Source organism: Talpa occidentalis, unplaced genomic scaffold (genome assembly GCF_014898055.3).
Source record: "Talpa occidentalis isolate TD23 unplaced genomic scaffold, MPIMG_talOcc4v2.1 talOcc4.6, whole genome shotgun sequence".
Lineage (NCBI taxonomy): Eukaryota > Metazoa > Chordata > Mammalia > Eulipotyphla > Talpidae > Talpa > Talpa occidentalis.
In genome coordinates, this window is record NW_023604972.1 from 52,436,165 (window position 1) to 52,463,149 (window position 26,985).

At 35.2% G+C, this 26,985-nt stretch overlaps 1 protein-coding gene across 2 annotated transcripts in view; it reads left to right on the top strand.

The window, feature by feature from the left end:
* ARHGAP24 (Rho GTPase activating protein 24) overlaps positions 1-26,985 on the top strand; it is a 775,334-nt gene that overhangs the window by 355,250 nt on the left and 393,099 nt on the right. For both annotated transcript variants that reach the window (XM_054688429.1, XM_054688428.1), the window contains exon 2: positions 1,662-1,861. In XM_054688429.1, the coding sequence (XP_054544404.1) occupies positions 1,682-1,861 (180 nt within the window). In that variant the 5' untranslated portion in view covers positions 1,662-1,681. The remainder of the gene's footprint in view (positions 1-1,661; positions 1,862-26,985) is intronic.

Here is a 26,985-nt window from a genome sequence, read left to right on the forward strand (position 1 = left end):
GGAAGGAAGGAGAGTGGACTGATAGAAAATTTGAATCTTCAGTGAAGAAACAGAAATAACCTAGGGCTGACAATTGAAACTTCTTTTTAATTTATAACTAGGGTTGTGTGTGTGTGTGTGTGTGTGTGTGTGTATCAGTTGAAAAATTAGTGGTGAAAATGAAGGCAAGGCTAATTCTAGAATTAATCAGAAATAATAAAATAAGAGCTTTGTGCATGAATATGTCAGAAGGGGAATACTCTGTTATTTAACTTGTAACTTTATATCATCATCAAAGACAGCAATAAAAGTGAACTTCTCACTTCTGGGGAAAATGCTTAGAAATAAACATTAGGAAGAATTTGCAGAAAATCTTTGGGACAGGAAAATCTCTGAATTTGTAGCCTCTTGTCTCCGGCTCTTCTAGAAAGTCCACCTACTTTGTTCTCACTATGATAGGTTAGTTTCTCACCTGTTGACTAATATTTTCTCTATGATAAACTCATTTTCTTACTCTCTATACACCTTTGCACTCCTTCACGTAGAACCTAGACATATTCTTCTTTATGCAATTGACGAGAGTGAACCACTCATTCCTGAAGTTTTAAAGTGGATGTAAGGCGGAGGAAACTCAGCTGGCCCAGTAGGGTTTTTGTTGTTGCTTTTCCTCAATTTTCTCAGCTGTACTAATTCCTGACCAGCCAAAGCAACTCTCAAGGGAGTATTTTGGGTAAGAGGGGCAGATATAGCTTGGGAAACTTAAACACTTTTAAAACTAATGTCTTCCATTGAGGTTTTTGAAACAGTCCCTTTAAACTTTAACACGTGTCAAGCTAGTGTTTGCTCCGGTAATCATAGGCCTGCACAATCAGACCACAACCAGTGCTCACAGACACAGAGGCACATTATCTTGAGAATGTTTTTGAGGGTGTGTAAAGGGCAGGAATGGGCACAGAGCAGGCTATCTAATCCAGCAGACAGAGTAAAGGAGGAGAGAGTCCTGGAGGTCTCAGTGGCTTTTGCAGGCTTTTATTGGGATTTACCAGGTACACAGCAGGCAGGGGTACTGGGGATCGGGAGGCTGGCAGGCCCCCCAACCCCCAGCAAGTCTTCACTCTATCTGGGCTCTCCGGCGTTCTCTGGTGGTCTCTGCTTCTCCTGCTGCTCGTTAGCTTCTCCTTGCATCCCTGTGATGCTGCCCTTAAAAACCCAGTCTTAGCCCAGGTGAATCCCATCTACATATTTGCCCACACCCTACTCCAGGTGCCCGCCATCAGGCATGCATTCAGGACCACGGGGTTCCATCATCTAGCCTAATGGCAGGAGGGCAGAAAAGCCTGATACTTTTTATCTTACCCTACAGGGTGGTTTTAGTTCATTTTTAAAAATCGTTTCTTAGCACATTACCACTAGCTAGTTACCATTCTTTAGTTTTGCTTAGAAAAAAGGGCTCTCATTAGCCAGCAGCTGACTTACTCATTTAAGGAAGACACAACAAATCCTATCTAAGTTTCCTTCAGATATATTGTTGTCAAGTGTGTGGTTTGCTTCTGGAAATTTGATCAGCAAATTGACATATTTCATTCTGCTTTTTTCCACCCCAGTTAAATCATGGGAGAGAGGTCATAAAAAATAGCAAAGCACCTTATTTCTTCCTTTTTTTTTTTTTCTTTGCTAAATAGGAAAGACCATCAGCTTGATAATGGAAGAGAACAATGAATCCACGGAGAACCCCCAACAAGTCCAAGGGCGAAACAATGCCATCAAGTGTGGGTGGCTGCGGAAGCAAGGCGGCTTTGTCAAGACTTGGCATACCCGCTGGTTTGTGCTCAAGGGTGATCAGCTCTATTATTTCAAAGATGAAGATGAAACCAAGCCCTTGGTAAGTGGGAGAAAATAAAAGGTTTTGTGGGCCTGAGCAATCCAAGAAATAAGGGGTTTTTTTAGGAGCTGGAAGTTAAGAACAATCCAGTCTCTCTGGTCTCCTCCAGTTCATTGTCATTCGCTTTTCCTTATTGTTTATTTTGGTACAAGATGGCTGTAGGGGCAGGACAGGGCACTGAGCAGGTTTTCTGATCCAGCAGACCGGGTAAAGGAGGAGTCAGAGTCCTCAGTGGTTTTTTGCAGGTGTTTTATTTAGATTTACCAGGTACACGGCAGGCAGGGGTGCTGGGGGGCTGGGAGGCTGGCAGTCCTCCCAGCCCCCAGCAAATCCTCACTCTATCTGGGCTCTCCAGCGTTCTCTGCTTCTCTTCTCTTGGCTTCCGTTCATTCTTGGCTTTTGCTGGCGTCCCCGTGACGCCGCCCTCATAAACTCAGTCTCTCAGCCCAGATGTACCTACTTCAGGTGCCCGCCATCAGGCATGCATTCAGGACCACAGGGTTCCCTCATCTATCCTAATGGCGGAAGGGCAGAAAAGCCTGATACTTTTTCCTTACCCTATAATGGTGAACTTGCTAATTGAGCCAAGGGGCAAATTGTACTTGTCTAATAGTTATTTTGACTTTTACTTGCTGCAACAGACTGAGTCCCTCAGGCAAAACGAATTCCTGAAAAAAAACTTTAATGGACATCTGCTAGAAGATATATGTTGTAGCCAAAACATCTTTCCTTTTCTCAGAAGTAAGTTGAAGGCACATATTTGAGGGGAAACTGTAAATGCAACTTTCAGTATTAACTTCTGACTCGTTTTCTGCTTCATTTCTCTGGGGTTTCTCCACCTTAACTTGCGTAAAATATGGATGTGGTGCTAAACAGAACACTATTAGCCCTGGGATCAGCTTCTATATCTGTTTGTGGTTCCTTTGAGGTCTTTTCTTCACTTATTTACTTATCAATCATAAATCTCTAGGCAGAAGTGGAAAATGACCATATTCCCCTGCAGCTGCAGTAAATGTTATTGAGATCATTGCCTATTAATTGGTGAAAGAAGATGCTGCTGAGACATCAGCTCTGTGTTTTTCCTTCATCTACAAGATTTATAAATAAGAGAAGAAACATTTTAGATTAGCTTACATTAACATCTTTGATAGTATGTTCTTAAGGTTTTTTCCCATGTGTTAAAGTTCAGGAATTTAATTTGGAATTTGTATTTTAAACTCCTCAAACATGATTTTACATAGTTCTCATTTGTCTAATTGAATAACATAAAAACAACAAAAGTACATACTATATATAAAACCAACTTTGTTGGAAATTACTCCCATTTTTTTAGGCCTTTACTAGGGTTAATCATCAGACTAAGAAATATATAAATATATGTGTGTATATATTATCTTTAGGTATACCATAGTATATATTATCTTTTGAGCAACATGTGACATAGGATTATCCACATTTATGCATGAAGAAACTAAGGTTTACTGTCATGCAGATTGCTACCCAAAGTTAAACATGGTGGTGCCATGTTTTGTCTCTAGGTAAGTTTGAATTCACATGGCCTTAGTGAAAGACCATATAAATTGGTCTTAGTTGCAAATTGAACCTAATAATAGCTCATATTGGTATCTGACAGCTGTAGTACATTTTCATACGTTTATTACGTTTGCCGTAGCAAACAGTGGAGAATGTGGGGATTATAAACAGGTGAAGAAACTGCGGTTTAAGAGATATGAAGCAAAATGACCAAAATCATATAGATACCAGAGACAAATCAGTGGAATCTTCAGGTTCTTATCATACTATATAGTAAAATATATTTTTAGAAATATCTTCCATTTAAACTGCATGCCCCAGGACTTTTAGATAGTTACTTTAAAAGGTTTTAAAAATGATTTAAACTGGCTTTATAATATTTGCTTGACCATCTTTTATTAATAATCATAAGAAATGGGCCTCCCTGGTGGCGCAAGGGGTTAAGACACAACCTATGAAGCTATCCACAGCCACTGTAGCATGAATTTGATCCCCAGCCAGGGAGCAACCCACATGGCGCAGCAGACCTCTCCTGTCTCGTCCACTGCTCCCCTCTGCAGTGTATTTCAGTCAGTCTGCCTGTTCTGTTCCCCACTCTGTCTCTGGACAGTTCTCTCACCCCCCGCACTTCTGGCCTGTACTCCAGCTCTTGCATGAATAAATAAATCTTAAAAAAAATCATAAGAAATAACTATGGCCTTAATTATAGATATTTTAACATGGAGGAAGCAGCTGAGTAATAGATAAATTATGAATATTATATTATTCTAAAATTAAGGCAGTTATATAGATTTTGTAGAATAAATCCACTGAAAATTTCCTTGTGCCTTTCCTAAAACCATGTTGTTTCACCTCTATTGTAAAGTATTTTATTATACAATAGCTGAATTTCAAGTTTGGATATACCAGTGAATGCCTGGTATGTCGTGGGTACTAGAGTTTGACATGGGAAAGTATCAATTTTTAGAACCAGTTTAAGTCTCCTGATAAAATGACTAAAACCCAAATAGGCACCAACCCAATTAATCTAATCCAGACTTTCCACAATAGATATTGGTCTCGTTATGTGGGAAGGGTTTTTCTCTGGACATGAGGAAGTTTACACTATATTAGATCAAAACATATTTTCTTAACTTAGAAAACAGAGTGATTTTGAGTGACTTATAGCCTAAGGGCTGTCCTCTAAATGTTATAAAATAGATTACTGGTTTAAAAGTAAGCTCTAATTTTATATATTTAATGAAACTCGTGAGTTAATGACATTTAGAAATCTCTAAGGCAGTTGTTGTTCTCTGTTAAAATATATGAGCCAGAAGAAGCCAAATCTTTATTAAGTGTTTATAAAATAATACTAGCAACCTTAAAACTTAGATTTCATCCTCAAATCTAAAACTGACTTTTGATATAGTATCTAAGTCTTTTGATATATGAAAAGACAATCATATGATATATATTATTTGATATATGAAAAGACATGGTGTATGTCTTTTAAGGAACTCTTATCTCTGTCCTAGAAATGATTATATCAAACAGGGAAGTTAGCATAAAATATTATTTTATCCTACTATTAGTTGAAGAATTATTTTTTCAGGAATTTTTTTTAAAGATTTATTCATGTAGGCATACAAGAGCTGGGGTACAGGCCACACATGCGGGGGTGAGAGGATTCACCAGAGACAGAGTGGGGAACAGAACAGGCAGACTGACTGAAATACACTGCTGAGAGGAGCAGCGGGCGCGATGGGAGAGATCTGCTGCGCCATGTGGGTTTCTCTCTGGCCAGCCAGGGATCGAAGTGCTGCAGAGGCTGTGGACTGCTTCATAGTGCTGTGCTTAACCCCTTGTGCCACCAGGGAGGCCCAAGTTGAAGAATTTTTTATTATACACTTCTGCATAACAATCTAGATATAACATTTATTTATTTCACAATAGATAAAAACATATGCTTTGGAGTCATGTTGTTTGATTGAATGTTGCCTCGGCCGCTTATTAATTATGATTAGTAAGTGTTATATTAGTAAGATATCTGGTGAGTAAGCTGGTTGAAACTTCAATTGACTAATCTGTATGTACAATGAGATAATAATAGTACCAACCTTATAACATTGTTAAAAGGATTAAATGATAATATGTAAAGAATCTTAGAAAGAAGTGGCACATAGGAGCATAAAATTAATGTTAGATTTTTAAATTATATTAGTATGACAAAAGATATTATATATCTTAAGATATTTATACTGCTCATGCATTGATTCAATTACATTTATTTATTTATTATTTTCATGGTACCACATAGTATGACTTATTGACTTCTGGACGTCCATAGACTTCTATGTAGGGGAGCTTTCCTGTTTTTTGTTTTGTTTGGAATTTATTTATTGTGGTAACATTGGTTTAACACTATTCAATTATATCTTCTATTCAGTGTACATTTATAGATTTCTAATGTGCCAATTATCTATATTGTGCTAGAGTCTAGGAATCATAATGCTGACATAACAAATGTCTAAATAAATAGATCTCCCAAATTAAGTATTTAAAAAGAAATAGCTCATTTCTTTCACTGATGAAAGTCTAAAGCCATTCTGGGTAAGTGGGGGAGGAGGGTGTCTGTTTCAAAGGCTTGGAAATCTATGTTGCCAGTGATTTTGCAGTTTTAACTTTTGGCTTCCCAATTTGCCATGGGGTTATGTCCTTTCTGTACATCTGAAAACTGGGTTACAAAATGGAGTATTGCATAGAAGGTTTAGATGAAACAGGTATGGCAGTGGCTGCTACCATTTATGTTCACATTCCATTACCTAGAGCTAAGTCACATGACCATATGTAACTGCACAGGAGCCTGAGGATGTAGCCTGGCTTCATCCTGGGTGCAGAGGAAAACATGCATTGAGGAAGAGATTGTCGTTTCTGCCAGGGGTGACCAGATAGCACTAAACATCCATGAAGATGGTTTTGTTTTCAGTATAATGTTTTAATAAGGATACTCAGAGAATGGTTAGAAGCCATGATACTTATCAAAATGTCAAGGTTCAGGAAGTATTTTTCAAAATAATATATATTTAGCCTCAGAATTGAAGACAGATACAATTTTATTGCAAGCTGCTGGGATAAAACATATAGCAGACTAGAATATTCAATCCATGATCCTTTGGTAAATTGTTAGCATATTGATACTGGTGAATTATTTGAGCACACAAGAAAGATCATAAGTGATATGAGATGAACTTGAAAAAGTAAACACACACATATTTGAAAAGTCCAGCAAGCAGATTTAAGGATTGAAGGTTTTATCCTCAGGCCTTATATTTCCTCTTCATTTATGTTCTTATTTTCCTTGGTTTGTTGGATTTAGATCTAAACAGTTAAAATAGGTCTCATTCTACATGTAGCTCATTGTGATGGAATCCAAAATTGCCACCTACCAAAAAAATTCTCCCCTGACAGTCCTGCAACTCTGGTGTTCCTATAATCAACTATTTTGTATTATGCAAATTTCTGGAAAAGTGATTGAAAAGCAACTGTGCTACAGATGAACAATTGACTTTTGACCATATGTTATTACCTAGGTATGAATTATGGGAATGCCCATCGCATCACTTTTGACAATGAGAGGGAGAACCAGGATAATCTGCGACTACTGGAGGGGGCATTTGGTATAAGAGACATACCAGATATCTTGGATAAAGGTAGAAATTGATGGAGTTGGCCTGATTGCCACAGGTGTCACAATGTATGAGATTTTGTCTTCATATTGACTTTGTCACAAATGGACATTTACCTGGGAAGAAGTTGAGCCAACTAGTTTTGTGAACAGCTTCTAAAGTCAGACTCCCTGGCTCAGTTTTGACTCCATCATTTATGCAGGCCTTGTGTAAGTTACTTGTTCTTTACTTTGATAAGTTACTTCTCTCTAAAATGTAAGTGATACTAATACCTATTTCACAAATAGTTTTATCACTCATGAAATGATGTGTCTAGAATACTTACACGGTGCCTGGCCACATATTAAGCACTCAGTACATATCAACTGTTATTACTATATCTTCATCATCATTTTTTCCCATCTTTGACCTTCAGGATACCCTGACACAGAATTTTGGAAGTCAGAATATATAACATATACCCTATTAGTTGAATTAATTTCCTTAGCGAAGGAAATAATAGGTATCAGCCCACATAAGTAATGCTAACTTCAAACAGAAGGTAACTTGTTTTCACTTGAGACCTGTGCTGTCAATACTCTGAACTCATATGGAAAGATTCTCAAAATAACAATGCTCACCTTGTAAGTATGTCTTTTTTCCTTTGTTTAAAGCACTCTCTGAGCTCCTTTTGAGCTTATCAAAGTGGTTATGATGACAGAGAAGGAGACTTGGAGGATTCTCTTTGTGAAATTGGACCACCTCAGAGAAAGTCAGACTTGGTTTTGTGTCACGTACAGCACCTAATCCTTAACATGAGTTTGTAGAGACAACAATGGAGTTGAATCCCTTGTGTTCTACTTCTGACATTTACTAATATTGATGAAGGCTTTCGTACTTGAGATGAAATTCAATATGTGGTACCAGATGGTTCATATATAGTCTATCTTATTAGCATAAACTATTATCCCAACTAGTGTAGAAGAGTATTTAGGGGAAAATGAATGGGTAAAAATCCAATTTGAATGTTTACACTTTTAATGTTTAGAGTAATATATTTTGTTTTTAATTAATTACTCTTTTTGTGGTAAGATTGGTTCAGGGGACATATTTTAAAAGGCTACTATTTCTTCACCTGATATAAGTAATACTGTACAACCATTTGCTACTTAATTGCCTTAGGGTATTTTTGAGCACATGATCTTCCTGTCTTTTCATCTTTAGCTTCATTTTGCATTATTCCAGCTGCATTATTTGCATTATTTTTTAGTGCTTTTAATTATGTTGAACCCATTCAGTGGCTACATGTCAGTGGTAAACTACATATATGATAATTCATAAAAGTTTGGTCACTTTTGATGTATAAGGCAGCAACTTCAGATGTATGCCTTTCTCGCTTTTTGAATGCTGACTTCTTCCTTTTGAAATAAGGTTTTCAAGGCTCACCCATGTGGTCGTACATATTAATACTTCATTTCTTAATGTGATCAAATAGTATTCCATTGTATTGATATACCACATTTTGTTTATTCCTACATCAGTTGATGGACATTTGGGTTGTTTCCACCTTTGCACTCATGAATAATAAGATCATGTGGTAACTCATAACCTTTTGAGGAACTGTGCCCCTACTTTTAGTTACTCACTTTGAATGTAACTTTAAATTCAAGCCTTGGGCTTGGTTTCAATCTCATGTCTGTTCCCATGCCATATTAGCACTTGCCAGTCTTTAACACAGGAGGAAGTACTCTATGCATTTGTTTGCTCTTTGCTCTGAGCACTGGGGATAGGCGTGTGTGATTGCATGTGTGTGCTGGGGCAATGAACTGAATGACATTTCCTTATCTTTGAGGTCTCTGAGGTTTCTTGTGCTGAGTGGCAGAGGGGGAGGGGAGAGGAAGTGTCTGTCTAAGTGTCTGCTAAATGTCTGTCTCTATAAATTGACTGAGCTTCCTGCCCTAGATGTATCTTGACCATAGTCTAGTCTTGGCTTGACTTGCCACATGCACTGATTAAATAAGGCAACATACTTTGTATTGTTAACATTCATCTCTTTCTCAAGAGAAGGTAGGATATATTAGAGTAAGATGATTCATTTTCAGGTAATATTTTAGTGTCTAACTCTTATGTCTATTTTCAATGGTTTTCTATTTTTAGAATGCCTAAAATTAATACTAATTTTTCTCTAGATTTAAAAGAGACTTCCTATATCCTGCCAATTTTTGTTTTTCATAAACACATGTTGGTCCATATAGCAGAGTGAAGGACAATGCTGGGCTAAGGACTTCATTCTTTCATTAAGGAGGATGTCACCTTCTATTAGTCACTTCTTCCTGTAATTCCTCTGTTAAATAAAAGGAACAAACTGATAGCTTCATAGTTGTTTTTCAATCCCAGGTTTCTAGAAGTCTTGTTTAACCTCCTGATTTCTAAAAATTAAACTCTTGTGATTTTTCCAGTGAGCTAAAACCTTAAATTATTGGACCCAATAATTACATTTACCTCTAAAATATGTGTTGTAATATCCACAGAAATTTTGGAAATGGAATATTTTAGAGAATTCTAAAAGAGGTGGGAAATGAGCAGTAATCCCATTTTTTACACAAAGATTCTAAGATTCATTTTGAACATTTAAGCAAAAATCTGTTGTGAAGTCAGTTTTAGTAGCGATCATCAGAGAATCTAATTGCTTATTGAAAATTACTCAGTGCTTTCAAAACATCCTCTAAAGTATTATTATTTCACATATAATTGTATAAATAGCAGTGTTTATTTAAAATGTATTTTTGACTTTTAAAAAATGCTGGAAAATATTTTAAAGCCACAAAGAGTAAGTTTGCATCCTCTGAAGCCCTTTTCTTCCAAAATCATGAGATGCAAAAATCATCAAGATAGAAGAGTTGACTGGAGATTTTAAACATGCATGCATCATTCATTAGGCTGTTGTTTACTGCTTGAAATTCTGTCAATGAATTCATTTGTCAAAGAAGAGACTGTGACATTCTTTGTGTCACTACCCAGAACATTTACAATGGGGTCAATTTAAATATCAGATATTACTTTTTCAATTCTTATAACCTATCTTCATGTTACTAGGGGAAAAAAACCTCAAATTATTTACAGATGTAAGGCAATAATCTGAGTTGAAAGTTTCAGCATATTTTAATTAAAATATTTTGAATTGCATAATTTTTTTTCATGGCAATAATAATTCTTAGAACCAATATTTGTTCTCTTTCCAAATTTGCACATCTCTGATGAGTTACTTCATTAGAAATTGCATTTTTGTTTCTGACTTGTTCTCTCCTCTTATATTCAAGATTTGGAAACAGCTGCTGTGTGACCCCTCCCTCAGATTTCCACTGTGTGGAATACACATACTTTATATTTTTTAACTTTCTGTTCAGATGTGTGTCTGAAAATCACAGATTTTTCTCTTGTGAAATCTATGAGAAATTTGCTGAATGAGTTCTCAGAAATTAATTCAGTTATAGGCTTTCTTTTAGAGTGTAACTTAGTCATTCCTCAATTTTTAAATTTTGTATTAGAGTGGCCATTACTAGATCTAGCCAGAAAAATTTAAGATACACATTGAGAGGTAATCTCTCATTCTACTGTGGCTTTCCAGGGGGATGAAGGGGAGCAAGCTTTATTATGAACAGCTCTGTGTTATGTTCTTTGCTCAATACTCTACTTATATTTATTATCTCATTAATTCTCACAACAACACTGCAGCATGCTTGTTTTTATACTGACCTAACCCCTATGGAGAACAGTATATTAAAAATAGATCTGCCATATGTTCCAGAAATTCCATTCATAGGTATCTAACTGAGGACTACAAAAACACCAATTTGAGGGAGTATATGCACTTCTATGATATTGCAGTACTATCAAAACAGCCAAGGTATAGAAATAACATAAATTCCAAGCAACACAGGAGCAGATTAAGATGTGGTACATGTACACAATGGAACATTACTTAGATATGAAAAAATGTGAACTCTTTGCATTTGCATCAACATGGATAGATCTGGAGAGCATTATGCTAAGCAAAATAAATCAGAAAGAGAACACAAATGTCAGATGATTTCACTCATATGTGGACTATAAAGAAGCAAAGCAAGGTAACAGAACTAAACCAATAAAAACTCCAGAACTCTGCCAAAACAAGTCTACTGAAGTGGGTAGCAAAGTGGGGAGGAGGTCCAGCAGACTATGGTGCTGCTGTAGTGGTTTGGTGGTGGATGTGATCTGGTAATATACATCTGAAGAGGTGTGAACCTTTGCCTTTAAATAATATATGGTGTTGAAATAAATAAATGAATGTTACCTCAATGAAAAATAATACAATTAAAAATCATGATGAAGGAGTACACTTTTTTTAATTTTATTTTTTTAAGATTTATTTGTTTGTTTATACAAGCACTGGGTACAGTCAGAAGCGCAGGAGGGTGAGAGAATTCACCATAGCCAGAGCGGGGAACAGAACAGGCAGACAGAAAGAGGACACTGCTGAGGGGAGCAGCGGGCATGCAGAAGCGTTCTGCACGCCATGTAGGACCCTCGCTAGCAGCTGGGGATCGAACTGGCGCTGCAGAGGCTGCAGGCAGCTTCGCAGCCCAGAGCTCAACTGCTGCGCCACCAGGGAGGCCAAGGAGTACACATTTTTAAGGCAATGACTGTACCTTTACATCTAAGATAATTTTAATTCAGTAATGTAATTCAGTTAAAACTAATTCTTTATTTATATTTTTAATGTTACAAAAACTTTAGACTTGTATTTTATATTGTCAATCTCATGTTCTAACAGACATGTGAGGAAGTGAAAAGGCAGTGCATGCTGAAAGTATTTGTTCCTGGAATACTTAACCTCACTTTCTGATTTAAGTTTCTGGTTTAATGTTGAATAGATTAAAAATGGAGATTCATGAGGTCTTCTCACCTTTCTAATGGTCATCAGGTGATATTTCTTAGAGATAAATTGCCTATGATGTGAAGCTTGCAGGGGAGGACAAGTGTGTAAAAGGAATTATGTTAGACCTCAGCGACCTGGCATGTGTTGCATAGATATTTCTGGATACTCAACCACCTCCTTTTAGGTTTTTAGAGGGAAACTTCTTTGGGTATTATGTTTACTAACAAATGTAACTGTAGTCTAGAGGGATCAGGAGACTAGAATTTTAGTTCTGCCACCTAAAACTGAGCAATTGATAACTAGAGGTTTATTTTCTCATTTAAAAAAAGGTGGAATATTGCATTGGAGGATACCTAATATTTATTCTAGGTTGTAATTCTGATAACTTTTGAAGTGTTCTCTTTAATAATGATCCATGGATTCATTTAATTTGTTTATGCAAAAAATAAAGAAGAAAAACAGAGGACAGGACATTGTACCATTGGTTAAGTGTGACTAGGGAAAAGAGTTTTTAGTTTTATATTTAACAAATTCTCTTTATCCCATAATCAAAGCAATGCCCAATTTGGGAATGCATCTCAAAAACAAATAGGCAGTAAATCTGGTTCCTGTTAACACCTTCTACACCTCTGGCTAATATACTCAACAGAGCTGTTTAAACCTTTCATTTCCTTTGACTCCCCAAATCAAGCTATCCTTGTTTTTGATCCTCTATTTTGAAATGAAAAATTCATCTTTACATATCTATTTAGAGACATATATTTAATTGAAATACGGTGTTGATTAGAGTTGAGACTATGCTTCAGGAAAGCCAACTCAACAGTTTTTCTTTATTAAATGTAACACAAAGGAACTTCATTCCTATAGCAAAAGTGAGGGACCATATATGCATTTTGAGATACAAATTTTATGTTTTGTGCTTTTAAAGATTTTGAGACATCAGCCATCAATGTACTTTAACAAATATATACAACACATACTACTATCAAATGTTGAAGAATGCTTTCAAAGTAGATTTAAGAGTGACAAAAAATAGAATGTGGATTTTCATTTTACAAATATTTCCTTCCTGAAGTCTAGAAATTTGATCCGATATTTTTCAGTCTTTGCTGCATGTTTCCCCACCATGCCATATTTTTTAATAGCATAAATTTACTGGTGAACAATTTTAAGTCCAGAAAGCTAAAAATGTCTGTACATTCTAATTCAACTAATATAATCTAATCTAATTTTCCAATATAATCAATTAATCTTTTGATCAGTTCTACATGGGAGTACCAATTGGTGCCCCCATTCTGGGGACCAGTTTTTCAGTATGTATCGAAAGCCATAGAAATTGTCTTATTGTTTGACTCAGCAACTTTACTTCTAGAATCTTATCCTTTGGAAATAATTAGAGATGTAAAGTACAACTATTTGCATAGCACCATTTATAAATGGAAGATGTTAGAAACAGCCTAAATATCCAAAAGTAGGCTATTACAAGCAAGCAGCTTATCCTATATAATGAGTTATAAATCTATTTTATTCATTTTTATTTTTTTTATTTTATTTTTGTAAAGATTTATTTATTTATGCATATAAGAGCTGGAGTACAGGCCAGAGATGTGGGGGGTGGGGTGTGAGAGGATCCACCAGAGACAGAGTGGGGAACAGAACAGGCAGATTGACTGAAATACACTGCTGAGGGGAGCAGTGGGCAAGACAGGAGAGGTCCGCCTCGCCATGTGGGTTTCTCCGTGGCTGGCCAGGGATTGAATTCATGCTGCCGAGGCTGCAGATTGCTTCACAGTGTGGTGCTTACCCCCTTGTGCCACCAGGGAGGCCTTCTACTTTATTTTAAAATTTTATATATATATATATATATAATTTAATATATATTGCTTCACAGTGTGGTGCTTACCCCCTTGTGCCACCAGGGAGGCCCTCTACTTTATTTTGAAATTATATATATATATATATATATATATATATAATTTAATATATATATATATTTACATCATTGTTCATTTTTGTACACTGTATGCTTGTATGCTTTTTCCTTTTAGGTGTATGCACCCTGTAAAGTTCCCACAACTAGTTCACCCTTAAACCATCATCATAGTCCCTTGTGCTTTTCTCTCTACCGTTTTGGTATCTGTTCCTCCACCTCCCTTGCAGAATGTCTCTGATTTGTGGTTTCCTGCTAATTTTGTTATTTATTTATTATTATTGTTATAGTTTTTTTCCTGATCCCTTATTTGGTTCCCTATATTCCTTCTATAACTAATATAATATATCATATCTTTTTGATCCAGTCATCTAATTTTGGGCATTTGCCTTCATACCTTACCTATTGTAAATAATGCTGCAATAAACATAGGAGTGCAGGTATCCTTTTTAATTAATGTTTTTTGTGTTCTTTGGGTAGATTCCTAGGAGTGGAATTGCTGGGTTATATGATTGCTCCATGTTTAGTAGACTGAGGAATCTGCACACAGCTTTCCATACTGGTTGGGCCAGTTTGCACTCCCACCAGCAATGTAGGAGAGTTTCTTTTTTTCCACATCCTTGCCAACATTTGTTGTTGCCTGTTTTTTTTTTTTATGTATGTCATTCTCACTGATGTTAGGTGGTATCTCATTGTGGTTTTGATTTGCATTTTCCTAATTATAAGTGATGCTGAACATTTTTTCATATACCTGTTGCATACCACATTTTTGTACCAATTACTATAATGTGCATTTTCCATGTTTAAGATTATTTAGATTATATGGTTTTTAAGAAAAGGCAAATACTATCAAAGCATTACTTAACTTGTGATTTAAGACAAATGAATTGGTACCACACAGATTTTAATGTTTAGAAAATGACTATTTAATGTAAATGAGATTTTAATTTGTGTGGAATCGAAGGGATTTCCCCTTCCTTTTCTCCCTTCATCTTTTTATGCCCTTCCAACCCTCCCTTCTTTCTTTTTTTCTTTTTTTTTTCCTTTTTCTTAATTAAAATAAGCACTCATTAAATAGCTATGTTCTGCCCGGCTGCCTGTCAGAATAACATACTTTATAGTAGACCCAATTTTACTGCCTGAAACTCCCTAGATTTTTATCAAAGTTACTAGTGTACTATAAAATAAACCTAAATGTGTGTTTAAAATTTAACTCAGATACTCTCACGTTTTTCAGTACATTTGCCACAATTCTTAGAAATGTGTATGGGAAACAGTTAACTGAGTAGTAAAATATAAATTAAAATAATTGGTTCTAGTTTTCACATTTGTAAAATGAAAATATTTCATTTTTAACCAAAATAGTTTTGAAAAATACCCTTTCATGGTACACCACTAACTTGTAGGATTTCATTTTTCACTAACTTGCTACCATTGCTAAAGAAGTAGGAATTGCACTTCTCCTAATTCTCTGCTTCCTCTTTATATCAAACACACATATTCTTGTCATTCTGTTTGGAATTAGGTAGTTAATCTGGGAAACCAGAATGTCTAGGTATAATACTAGGGTGCTCAACTTTAGTGTCACTCTGCTCCTGTGTCATAATTACTTATAAAGACATGTCACAGGTCTTCAGTGAAATTTTAAGATTGAGGAAAATTTGCTTTTTATAAATGCAAGTGCCTTAAGAATTATCCCTGCAATATTCACTTGCACTTTGGTATTACTTTATTGGAAGAGAGGAGAATGGAATTGCAGTTAGAGCCTTGAAAATTTGCCATATGTCAAAACTTAACTATGTCTAAAGATAGTTATAAGCGTAAATGAGTTGTTATGTAGAAGGTTCTTGACATGTAGAAAATACTCAGCAAATATTGGTTAATAGTATTATCATATATAAACAGCCAACCTTGACCACCAAGAACACCAAAATAAACTTATATTATTAATAACTTTACTAGAAATTATGTGTATCATAGCAGAAGCAAAAACAAGTTTGGAAATCTCTGGAATACCGTAATCTAAAGCTAAGTTCATCAGATGATCTTAAAATATGGTTCCATTCTTCGTTTCCTTCCCAAAGCAGACTTGTCTTCTCCATCCTGTCATTCCTTCCCTCCCAGCCTGGTAAATATCTTTGAAATCCTTCTTAATATGGCATTCCAGGAAGCACCAAATATTGGTCAGATGCAGCATGAGACATGGTACATATCTGTCAGTCCAACTTTAGATTCAGCAGCCACTGGATTGGCCCTCTAATCACTATATATGGAAAGGAATCTCATTTTTTATCTCAGTACTTATTAAAAGAATCCCCATATTTTCTAAATATAAGATTAAAAATACAGCAATATTGACTCATTCTCTCTAAAATATGTGGCAGACCAGTCTTTTATAACCCCATGAAAGACATACTGTGTAACCTGTATTATTTTGACAATCTGTTCATGAATGTCTCTAAATTAAAAATCAAAACAAAACAAAATTAAAACACTGTTTAAAATTTAACTAACTTAGATACAAAAAAGGGACTGGGTAAATTAAAATTGCATTGCTTAATTCACTTTCATGAAAGATTATCATGTGTTCTATCAATATATAAAAAGTGGGTTTAAGTGAAAGAGACTCATCCTCCAAAATTGCAATCTTACATATTTTTCTTTTTGCGTCATCTTAGTTGTGCTTTTACTCTTTTCCTTTCACCGAAGTCTGCCATCTATACACACTCATTACCACCTATCATCCCTGTTCTCTCAGGCTTGAACAGTAATATAACTTGTGCACTGAATAGACTTTGCAGAATAAGAAAATGTTCCTCTACTCAAGTAACTGGCACATATTAAATTGAAAACACAGGGCCTCCCTGGTGATGCAATGGGTTAAGTGCAGCGCTGTGAAGCTGTCCGCAGCCTCTGCAGCACGGGTTTGATTCCCAGCCGGCCAGGGAGATATCCATATGGTGCGGCATGTGTCTCACCTGCATGTGTCTCTCCTGTCTCACCCACTACTCCCCTCAGCAGTGTTTTCCGTCAAGTCTGCCCGTTCTGCAACCTACTCTGACTCTGGTGAATTCTCTCACCCTCCCGAACCTCTGGTCTGTATTCCAGTTATTGTATAAATAAATAAATCTTTTAAAAAAAGAATCTTTAAAAAAAATTGAAAACACAAACAACAAATGAATAATCTCTTTTTCAGGTTGATAGAAGATATGAGGCAGTGGGAAACTCCTTTCTATTTAGATACCCACTACAAATGAGTATCTTTTGGCAGACAATAATGCATTGTTTATTTTGTGCCCATTTATGTTGTACCTAGAGAATGCATAAAATAGTGTACTTTTTGTGTAAAGCACTTGTAAACAAATCAGGTGTTGTTTTTAGTTATCTGCTAGGCATGGGGCAAAATACCAAAGTTCTCCAAAATTACCAAGCTTACCTGATTTGAGATTTATGTTTTAATTTTCTCATTGATTTTAAGTGTGTAGTATTTACTTGTAAGTGCAAATCACTGTGCTGAATTAGAAAATTGGAACTTTCTTTTCTTCTGTGGTTTATATAAAGAGACTTGTGAATCATTAAGGAAGTTACTGTTAAATAATTGGGTTGAGGACCTCCCCGGTGGTGCAGCGGTTGAGCGCTGGGTTGCGAAGCTGCCCGCAGGCTCTGCAGCGTCGGTTCGCTCCCCGGCTGCTCCCCGGACATCAGAATAGGGTCCCACATGGCACGCAGACCTCTCCTGCCTCATGCTGCTCCCCTCAGCAGTGTACTTCGGTCCTTCTGCCTGCTCTGCTCCCCGCTCTGGCTCTGGTGAATTCTCTCACCCTCCCGCGCTTCTGACTGTACCCAGTGCTTGTATAAATAAATAAATAAATCTTTAAAATAAATAAATAATTAAATGATTGGGTTGAGGAGAGAGGAGGAAATGAAAACAAGTTTATGTTTTCAGAGAGATTGAGATAATTGAAAAAGAAACATTCCAAAGATGGTTATAGCATATGAATAATATAAATACATAAATTTATATTATATATTTATATTTTATTTATTATATTTATATTTATAAATACATAAATAATATAAATACATATATTCACCTTTCAAGGGATCTGTACCCTAATGATAGGTATAATTATTACAGTACATCATTATAATTTGACCACACTAAAATATTTAGCAAAATGTTGATTGACCTGTAATGATCTGAAAAATAGCATGAAAGATGCCTTGGTCTGATTTGCCATTGAGAACTGATTCTGTCCCAATCTCTTACTCCTTTCTAAATACCACTGCCAAGCATGTGTGTAACTACTCCCATCAGAGATCTGATTGTATATTCCTTTTAGTTAAAAATCAGTATCATTTTGTAAGGGTCTGGGAAGATGGTGGATTTGGAAACACCAGATAAGTCTTTTCTTGTAGATAACAATTGTACTGGCAGAATCTAATGTAACTATTTTGAATAGAGAGTCTACTGAAGGCATGTAACTTCCAGGGGATGCTGGGACAGTACATTGCAGTTAATGTTGGTCAATTTCAGCATTTAGAAGAGCAGTAGCTACCCATCCTCCATCTACAGTCATATGGCATGCAGCTGTGCATATGTTCCTAGAATATCTTTACACACAGCTGTGGGAGCCAGAAATAGCAACAAGGTCCTCCCTGCCTTACAGATATAGGGGATCTGTATTCTGATTTCTGATTTTTGGTTTTGATCATAGAGGTGCAGGAAAAAAGGTAGACATCCATTGTTCTTTCAGCCCCCACCATTGTGGCCAGCCTTTCCCACTCCAACTGCAGTGACTTCAAAGGAATAAAAAGGGACTGTACCCTTTTGTCACTTTCCCATCTTCATTTTTCTCATTCCCTCCTTTTGGGATGCAGTTGTTAAGGACTGGGACATTAAAAACCAACAGGATGTGTGGAGAATATATATTTATATGAAAGAGACCATATATGGAGAATATATGTTTATATGCCCAAGGGAAAGTGTAGGATCAGAAAAGAAGTGAGACAATCTTAAATTTACACCTCAGTCTGATCCTTTGCACAAATATAACCTACAGTAATTAAAAAACAGGAACAATAAATAAAAGCAAAAATAAAACCCAGCAATTTCTTGCCTTCAACAAAAAGTAATAAAGTATATATAAAGAAATAGGAAAATAAGGCCTATTTAAAAAGAAAAAAAAATAATGAACAGAAATTCTCTGAAAAATATCTGAGGGCAGATTTACAACGACAACACAGTAAAACAACTGTCTTAACCAAAAGAACAGGTAAAAATTACAAACCATATATCTGATAGGGGTTATATTCAAAATACAAACAGTGAGGTTTGTCAGTAATATCTCAATAAAACTGTAGGAAAAGCATAAAGAACTGAAGATGATCAAAGAATTAAAGGAAGACAGAGAAAATCAAGAAAAAAAAGTCTACAAAAGACAGAAATACCAGTAGAGATATATAAGATCTATATAGAAGATAAAAATTAGAAATGTAAATTAAAATAACAAACGAAAAATTCACTATTGGGATTCAAAGGGAGATTTGAACAGACAAAACAAAAGAATTAGTGAAATTGAAGATAAGGCCATATATTTTGTCAAATCTGAGGAGTACAAAGTAAAAAAATTTTTTTTTTTAAATGAACGGCCTGAAGGACATGAGGGACACTACTGAATAGAGAAACTCACACTTTGTGGGAGTTATGGAAGGAATGAGTGAAAGTTCAGAGAGGATATTTGAAGATATTATGACTGAAATTTTCCCAAATTTGATGATGAAAGACCTGAATATCACATCCAAGAAGCTCGACAAATGAAGTAAGATGAATTCAAAGAGATCCATCCCAAGACAAATTATCATCAAACTATCTAAAGGCAAAGACAAAAAAATCTTGAAATCAGTATAAAAATGACTCATCGCAAACAACGAAATGTCAGTAAGACTATCAAAAGATCTGTCATTAGGAATTTTGTCGATTAGAAGGCAGTGGGAAAATGTATTCAAAGTATATAGTAAAAAACCTAAATGACAAAAACTGTCAAACAATGATTCTATATCATGCAAAACTTTCCTTCCTGTAGTGAGGGAGAAATTACAACATTCCTAGCTAGACAAAAGTTGATTTTGTTTATTATCATTTACACCTGCATTGTAAAAAATGCTTAAGGGAGTATAGCAGAGTGAAATGAAAGTATTCTAGACAGTAATTCAAAAATGTATAAATAAATATTTCAGAAAGAAAACTAAGAGTCCTGAAATGGCTCACCATTATCAAGACATTGGTACTTCAATAAAGATATAGGGGTACACAGATATTTTACAGAATGACAAAATTTAGCATATTTATTATATTTCATCACACTTTTTAACTTTCCATAAATTTTCATGTGCATATGATTTTGCATAATTATATAAATGGAATTCTCCTCATTCAACCATCCGCAGACACCTATCTCCACATAGCAACTTCTTCCATGTTCATTTTCCTCTACTTGGAAGTATATTGTTGGCTTTTTAAATACAGTATTTTTGACTTTCTTTTCCTTTTTTCCTTCTCATCTTATTCCTAGAGAATAATTCCTATGTTAACAAGTTAGTATGTATTTTCCAATATTCATATAAGTTAATAAAGCATACACATAACATGAATATTTGTAGTTGCCATCATTTTACAGATATAGGAAGATATGTTCTTTTACAAATATTGCATAATGTCAGTCCTACTTTCTTCCATTCTGCTTTCCTCACTTAATAATACCTAGTATAAACAAGTGACCTATTATAACTATTATACTCTGATTCATTGTTTCTCTTGGTTTAAATTTACTAATTCAGTAATATTCATGTATTTAAGAAATTAATATCATTTTGCATGTGAAAACTTAGCTTTTCTTACCAATCCAGTATCACTATTGCTGATCCTATAAAAATTTTTGTTATAGACAGATGGGATATGATGAATAGAAACCTATAATACCTGGAAATGCATTTTACTTTTATTTGAAGAAAACTGTAATGCATGTTTATGAATCCAGTGTTACCTTAAGAATTCTAATTCTTTTATGCCTTGCATATAAGTGGAATGGAACATTGAATACCAACACTGAAGGTCAAACATCATGTAAAGATATGGCCTGCTAAAAAGATTGGCAATCAAGGTCCTGAGTCCCATAATATGACTATTTAGAAACAATTGCTGAATGAGCATTTTCCAATTTTTGCTTTATCTTCCATTAAAAAAATATGTTGTCTCAGTGAAGTTTGCATAAGAGCTAAATGAAGTAAGAGAAGAGAGATGGAGTCTTTTCAGGAGTTTAAGGTATTCTTGTTTGGTATAGCTGGAGATTGCCGTGGCTGTGAGGGAGCCAGTTAAAATTTGGTATACATTTTCTTCCTCTAATCTTACTTGCTTCTCAATTTTTAGACAGCTTTTCTAAAATAGGAAGTAGTAATTCTAATGGTCTAAAATCTTGAATATTCTTAAATACAAATGGAATGGAATTTATACATAAAATATTTCAGCATAATATCAAACATTTGCCCTACATGTTCTAAAGAAAAACAAAATATAGTGGCTAGATAATTTGACAGAAGTTTTAAATATAATTAGGAGTATGGATTCCATTTTCAAGTTATTACTGTTTTCAAGAGTACTCAGAATTTCCATCTTTCGATAGTTCCTTAATTAGGTATCATAATATTTTAAGTTCAACTGTCTTTTGTAATAAATAACTTCAAAAATATAAAACCATGATTTATATATATATATATAAATGGTTACATTAAAGGAGAAATGACAAGCAAATTCATGCAATGTACTTTATCAGTAAAAAATAGTTTTTAATTAAAAATTTCACCTTTATTTTGACAATATTCAAACATATATGCTGGTTTCATGAATAAATTGCATATTAAAAATCATGCTTAAGAAATATTCTTTCACTCAATGTTAAGATACAAGATTTTTTAAAATATGATGATGTAATCAGAACAAAAAATGAAGTTGTTGATTTTCTTTACTTCCTTTAAAAGGGAGTGGACAAATTCTCCTTTCCATCAATATCACCCAACATATTACCACCATGCCTAAACATCCATAACTGTATACTTACTTTCATGGTGTTTAGGAGTTCTTGTCTATAAATGTGGTTAATTGAATGTGAACTTTGTGAGGTAAGTTACACAATCTTATTCATAGGTCCCATTGTCAAGCACATAGTTAGCACTAGTTTATACTGGTTGGGAATAAAATGAGTTTACAAATTAAAGTGAAATTACTTAAGGACACTAAGCCCTTATCCTTATTGAAGGATAGAGGTGTGATTCCTAGAGCCTTCTAGGGGCAGATAAAGTTGTTGTTGAAAGAGGTAAGGAGGCAAGAGTAAGGGGTAAAGTGTAAAGGAATATACTACCTAACCCCAGATTTGTCCTTTATCCTTGGTCATATGGCTACCACATGAATCTCTTTGAAAATATAAACTTTGTACTCCTTTTGGCCAATAACTATAGCTTTCTCTATGTAGACAATAACTATAGCTTTCTCTATGTAGACAATAACTATAGCTTTCTCTATGTATGGGAAGCATGGCATATTGTTTATTAAAGTTATTATATATGTAAAAAGTTGGACTTTTATCATAAATGCCTTGATAATTTCCATAAGAAATATTTTTTCAACATATTGAGAAGTAGAATATCTTTATAAATGAAATATAACTTTCAGAACATTCTACCAGTTGAGCCTGTAGTAAAATGAATGTAACATGAACTTAAAAATAAAAATACCCAAGTATAATATAAATGAAGATATCTAAAAGCTTGTTAACTACATTTATGACAGACAGTGAGTGGTATTGTTGACAACTGAGATGTTACTTGGGAGATTGCCAAATGCATCTTTCATCCTTAATTTTAAGTTAGAGAATGATATTAAACTGTTCTAAGGAATGGATATGTTAAAGAAATGCATTCATTTTGCAGTCATATTACCAAGTAAAAAAATAGGATCTTTGTGACTTCTCAAAAGATGAATTTCACATAAATTTCATATTTTTATTTTAGAAACTTATTTATTTTCATTTAAAAGTGAGATAAAATTTTAGCTATGTTTCAATTAATAAAAAGATATAAGATGTGGAGATATTAAATTTATGTAAATTTATTAAGTACAAATATGGAGCTATTCTCATTCTACAGTTATAGATATATCAGAATTTGGGTGGCCAATTTTCATTCTCCCAACTCCCCTCTATCATTTCATTTAAAAAACTCAAGTCATCTGAAATCACATAGGTGTTTAGTGGTTGGGGGTGGGGGGGGAAAGGGGAAGGAGAGAGAGGGGGAGAGAGAAAGAGAGAGAGAGTGTGTTAAACATACTCACTAAAATATTATTTGGTGTTTCTCAGTAGTTCATCATTATACTAATATATAGGGATGATTCTTTGAGATTGCTGGCATTTGAAACTATTATTATTTGAAAAGAATATGATGAATGAAGTTAATCAAAGGGCCAAACTGGTGTTCTGGATTTCATATATTAATGTAAGCCATCATTATAATATCCCATTTGGTTATATGATAATTGACTTATAGAAACTTGGAAATCCTACTTTGAAGGATTTTTACTAATAATTTGTTTCATTTCCCAAGGCAAATAAATAATTGCAAACTGAAAAATCTCTCTAATCAAAATGTTCAAAGGAATTTAATTCAGATCATAAATGCAGGCCACCTATGTAATATAATTTTTTAATGGAATGTAATTATAGAGAACAAAATTAGAGAGATGAAATTAATTCTATTAATATATATTATTGATAACCCAGTATATCCCAAATATTATCATTTAAGCTTGTAGTAAATGTAAAAATCGCTGATATAATTTGCATTTTTGTACTGTCTTCATTTCAAATTTTCAAAAGTCATGTGAGTAATTTCTGCCACATTGGACAACATAGATCTGAATGTCTACCATTTCCCTTTTCATGAGGGAGGAGTTAACAGAGAAAATTTAAAGAGAGTGCTGTCTTACTTACTTTGGAGAGATGATGAAGAGCGTGTGCTGGTATAGAATATTAAAACATATGACAGCAAACATTTCATTTCACAAATGATGTTAGGACGTAGCAGTATTGAGCCAGCCCAGGAGTCCAGACCTGTAGAAGTTATAGAGCTGGAAATAGCTCAGATCCTCTTGAGCTTTCTGTCTTTTCCCACACTGTATGTCTTCTCTGAGAAAATATAAATCAGTAAATAATGCCAGAAAATCCTCTACATAAAACGTCCAGAGAACAGAAAGAAACCGCCTTAGCTTTGTGAAAAATCTGTGATTCTTAACCCAGAAACCTTCCACTGGACTTGTTAACCCAGATTTATCACATATTGAATGTGATGTGTTAATCACATTTTGGTGACATTGCTGTAATAACAGAACTTAAAATTTTACTGAAAGAAAACATTTTCTCCTAAGAGATACAAGTGAATTGCTATTAAATTAATTATTAATTTTTAGTTTTGTATTATATATGTCATAATTCCTACATATAAAATTCATACAAGTGAAAATGACTGTACTATTTATATTTTGCAATTTATAATATGATTTAATAACTGATTATTTGTATTGTAGATGTTTTGCAAATTGTGGCCTGCAGCGGTACCTGTATTTATTTATTTATAGTTATTTTATTGCAGTAAATTTCTTCAAAATATTAAAACTAAATGTATCATATTGCCCATAGGGGCTGGGCAGTCTATATTCCCACCAAGTATGTACAAGGGTTTCTTTTTCTCCACACTCTAAACATTTGTTATTTCTGATTTTTTACATATAAGCCATTCTCACAGGAATGAGAGATTTTGTGGCTTTGATTTGCATTTCCCTGATGAGCGATATTGAAAATTTTTCAAGTGGTTATTGGCTATTTATTATATGTCTTCTTCAGAGAATAATTTTCATAGATCTTCTGACCTTTTCTTGCTTGGGTTATTTGTTTTCATTTTAGAATTGTATGTTTTTTTTTTATACATCTTAGATATTAGCCCCATGTGGATGTATGTTGTTGAAATATATTCTTCCATTTGGTGAAACAAATTTTTACTTTAATAATAATTTCTTTTGCTGTACAGAGCTTTTTAATTTCGTTTGCAGTACAGAGCTTTTTATTTTTACTTTAGCAATAATTTCTTTAGCTGTACAGAGCTTTTTAATGGGTGTAGTCCCATTTGTTTATTTTACTTTTTAAAAAAATATTTATTTATTTATTTATTTATTTATACAAGAACTGGGGTACAGGCCAGATGCGCAGGAGGGTGAGAGGATTCACCAGAGACAGAGCAGGGAACAGAATAGGCAGACTGACGAAACACACTGCTGAGGGGCGCAGCGGGCGAGACAGGAGAGGTCTGTGCGCCATGTGGGACCCTCGCTGGCCAGCTGGGATCGAACCAGCGCTGCAGAGGCTGCGGACAGCTTCACAGCGTGGCATTCAACCGCCTGTGCCAACAGGGGAGGCCTTTGTTTATTTTACCTTTGCTTTTGTTTCCCTTGCCATTGGAATTTATTCTTCAAAGGCTTTTTTCCTTAATGAGTATAGCTAGAGGTTTTCTCTCTCTATATATATATATTTATATTTAAGAATCAGCTTCTGGCTTTGTTGATCTTTGAACAGTCTTTTTGACTTCTATTTCATCATTTCCCTCTAATGTCTATTATTTCCTTCCTTCCACTGGCTTTGGATTATTTGTTCTTTTTCTAGTTCACTAAGGTGTAATGTTAAATTATTTATTTGCTTTGGGATTCTGGACAGTTGTTTTCACTTCATGATGTCATACTCGCTTGAGGTGTTTTATTTCCATCTTTTCTGTTTTTTTGTCTGTCCATTTGCTACTTGAGGTCTCTTTTATTTTTGACAATAACTTTAGGTGTTAAACTATTTTACATTTTCTACATGTGATTCTCTGGTTTTGCTAGATCTTATGTATATATTTGTTTATCTATTTATTTGTATTTATGCCTCTGCTGGTCTGTTTGTATGAGATTTGCTTTGCAGTTGCTGAATCAGGAGGTTGCAGAGGGTCTTGTAGGTATCGAGATGTTAGTGTGGATGAGTTTGGGTGGTGCTGATTTATGTTTGTGGCACCCCAAATATCAGTCCTCTTTGGGGTTTGGGATGAGAAACTTGGTGGTACCTGTGCCTCAGTGAGCCTCACAAAGTAATAGTGCCCAAGTGTGAAGTGGGGGAGCATAGATCAGCATGCTTGCTCTGCTATTATCTTTACCATCCTGTGTCTAGCACCCAAGGTCATGTAGAAGGTTTTCCTCTCTTAAAAGAGAGGGTGCCTTCACATGATCTCCACTCACTATGCCCCTCTTTCTAGGGGCTTTGGCTGAGCTGAGTAACCTGCCACGTAGTCCCCTCCATCAGCCCACGACCCCTAGGTTTCTGTTCCATGTACTGTGAATCTCCTCAATGTCAACCTTGCTGAAGTGTGTACTGGTCTCTTTTGTCCAAGGGGTAATCAGTCCCACTGCTATCTATGGACTGTCACTCTGAACAGTGTCCCTCTGTCACTCTGCTCTAAGGGCCACAGTCAGTGGGGACATGGCTTGCTGTTGCCTCTGATAGGGCTTGTCACATTTGTGCCCTTTGACATGGTCTGTTCCAGTGCTTTCCATTTGTGGGATTCTTCCAGGCCCTCCCTTACCAGGGTTCACTGAGATATGCAGGGGTCTACTATTTGGGATTGCTTCCAGATCCTGTCCAGGGGCCCACTGATGCCAAGGCTGCGTACCAGTTCTGCTTGGCTGCTTGTTGTGTCTACCAGGCCCAGATCACCCCCTGGGCTACCCATGTGGCCTGTTCTACTCCTTGGCAGGGTGCTCCTCCTCAAGAAGTTGTCCTACTATGTACTGTGATCATCTGTTTTTCCTTCAAAAGGTGTTAGATTGTTCTGCTGCAGTGTAGCTCTGAGTTTATAGAGGAGGTGGATGCCTACTTCCACCTTCTGCCACCATCTTGTCTCTTATGCAATTAGTAGTTGGTAACACTGTTTTTAAACATAATGAATTCACTAACGTTGTTTAGTTTATGTA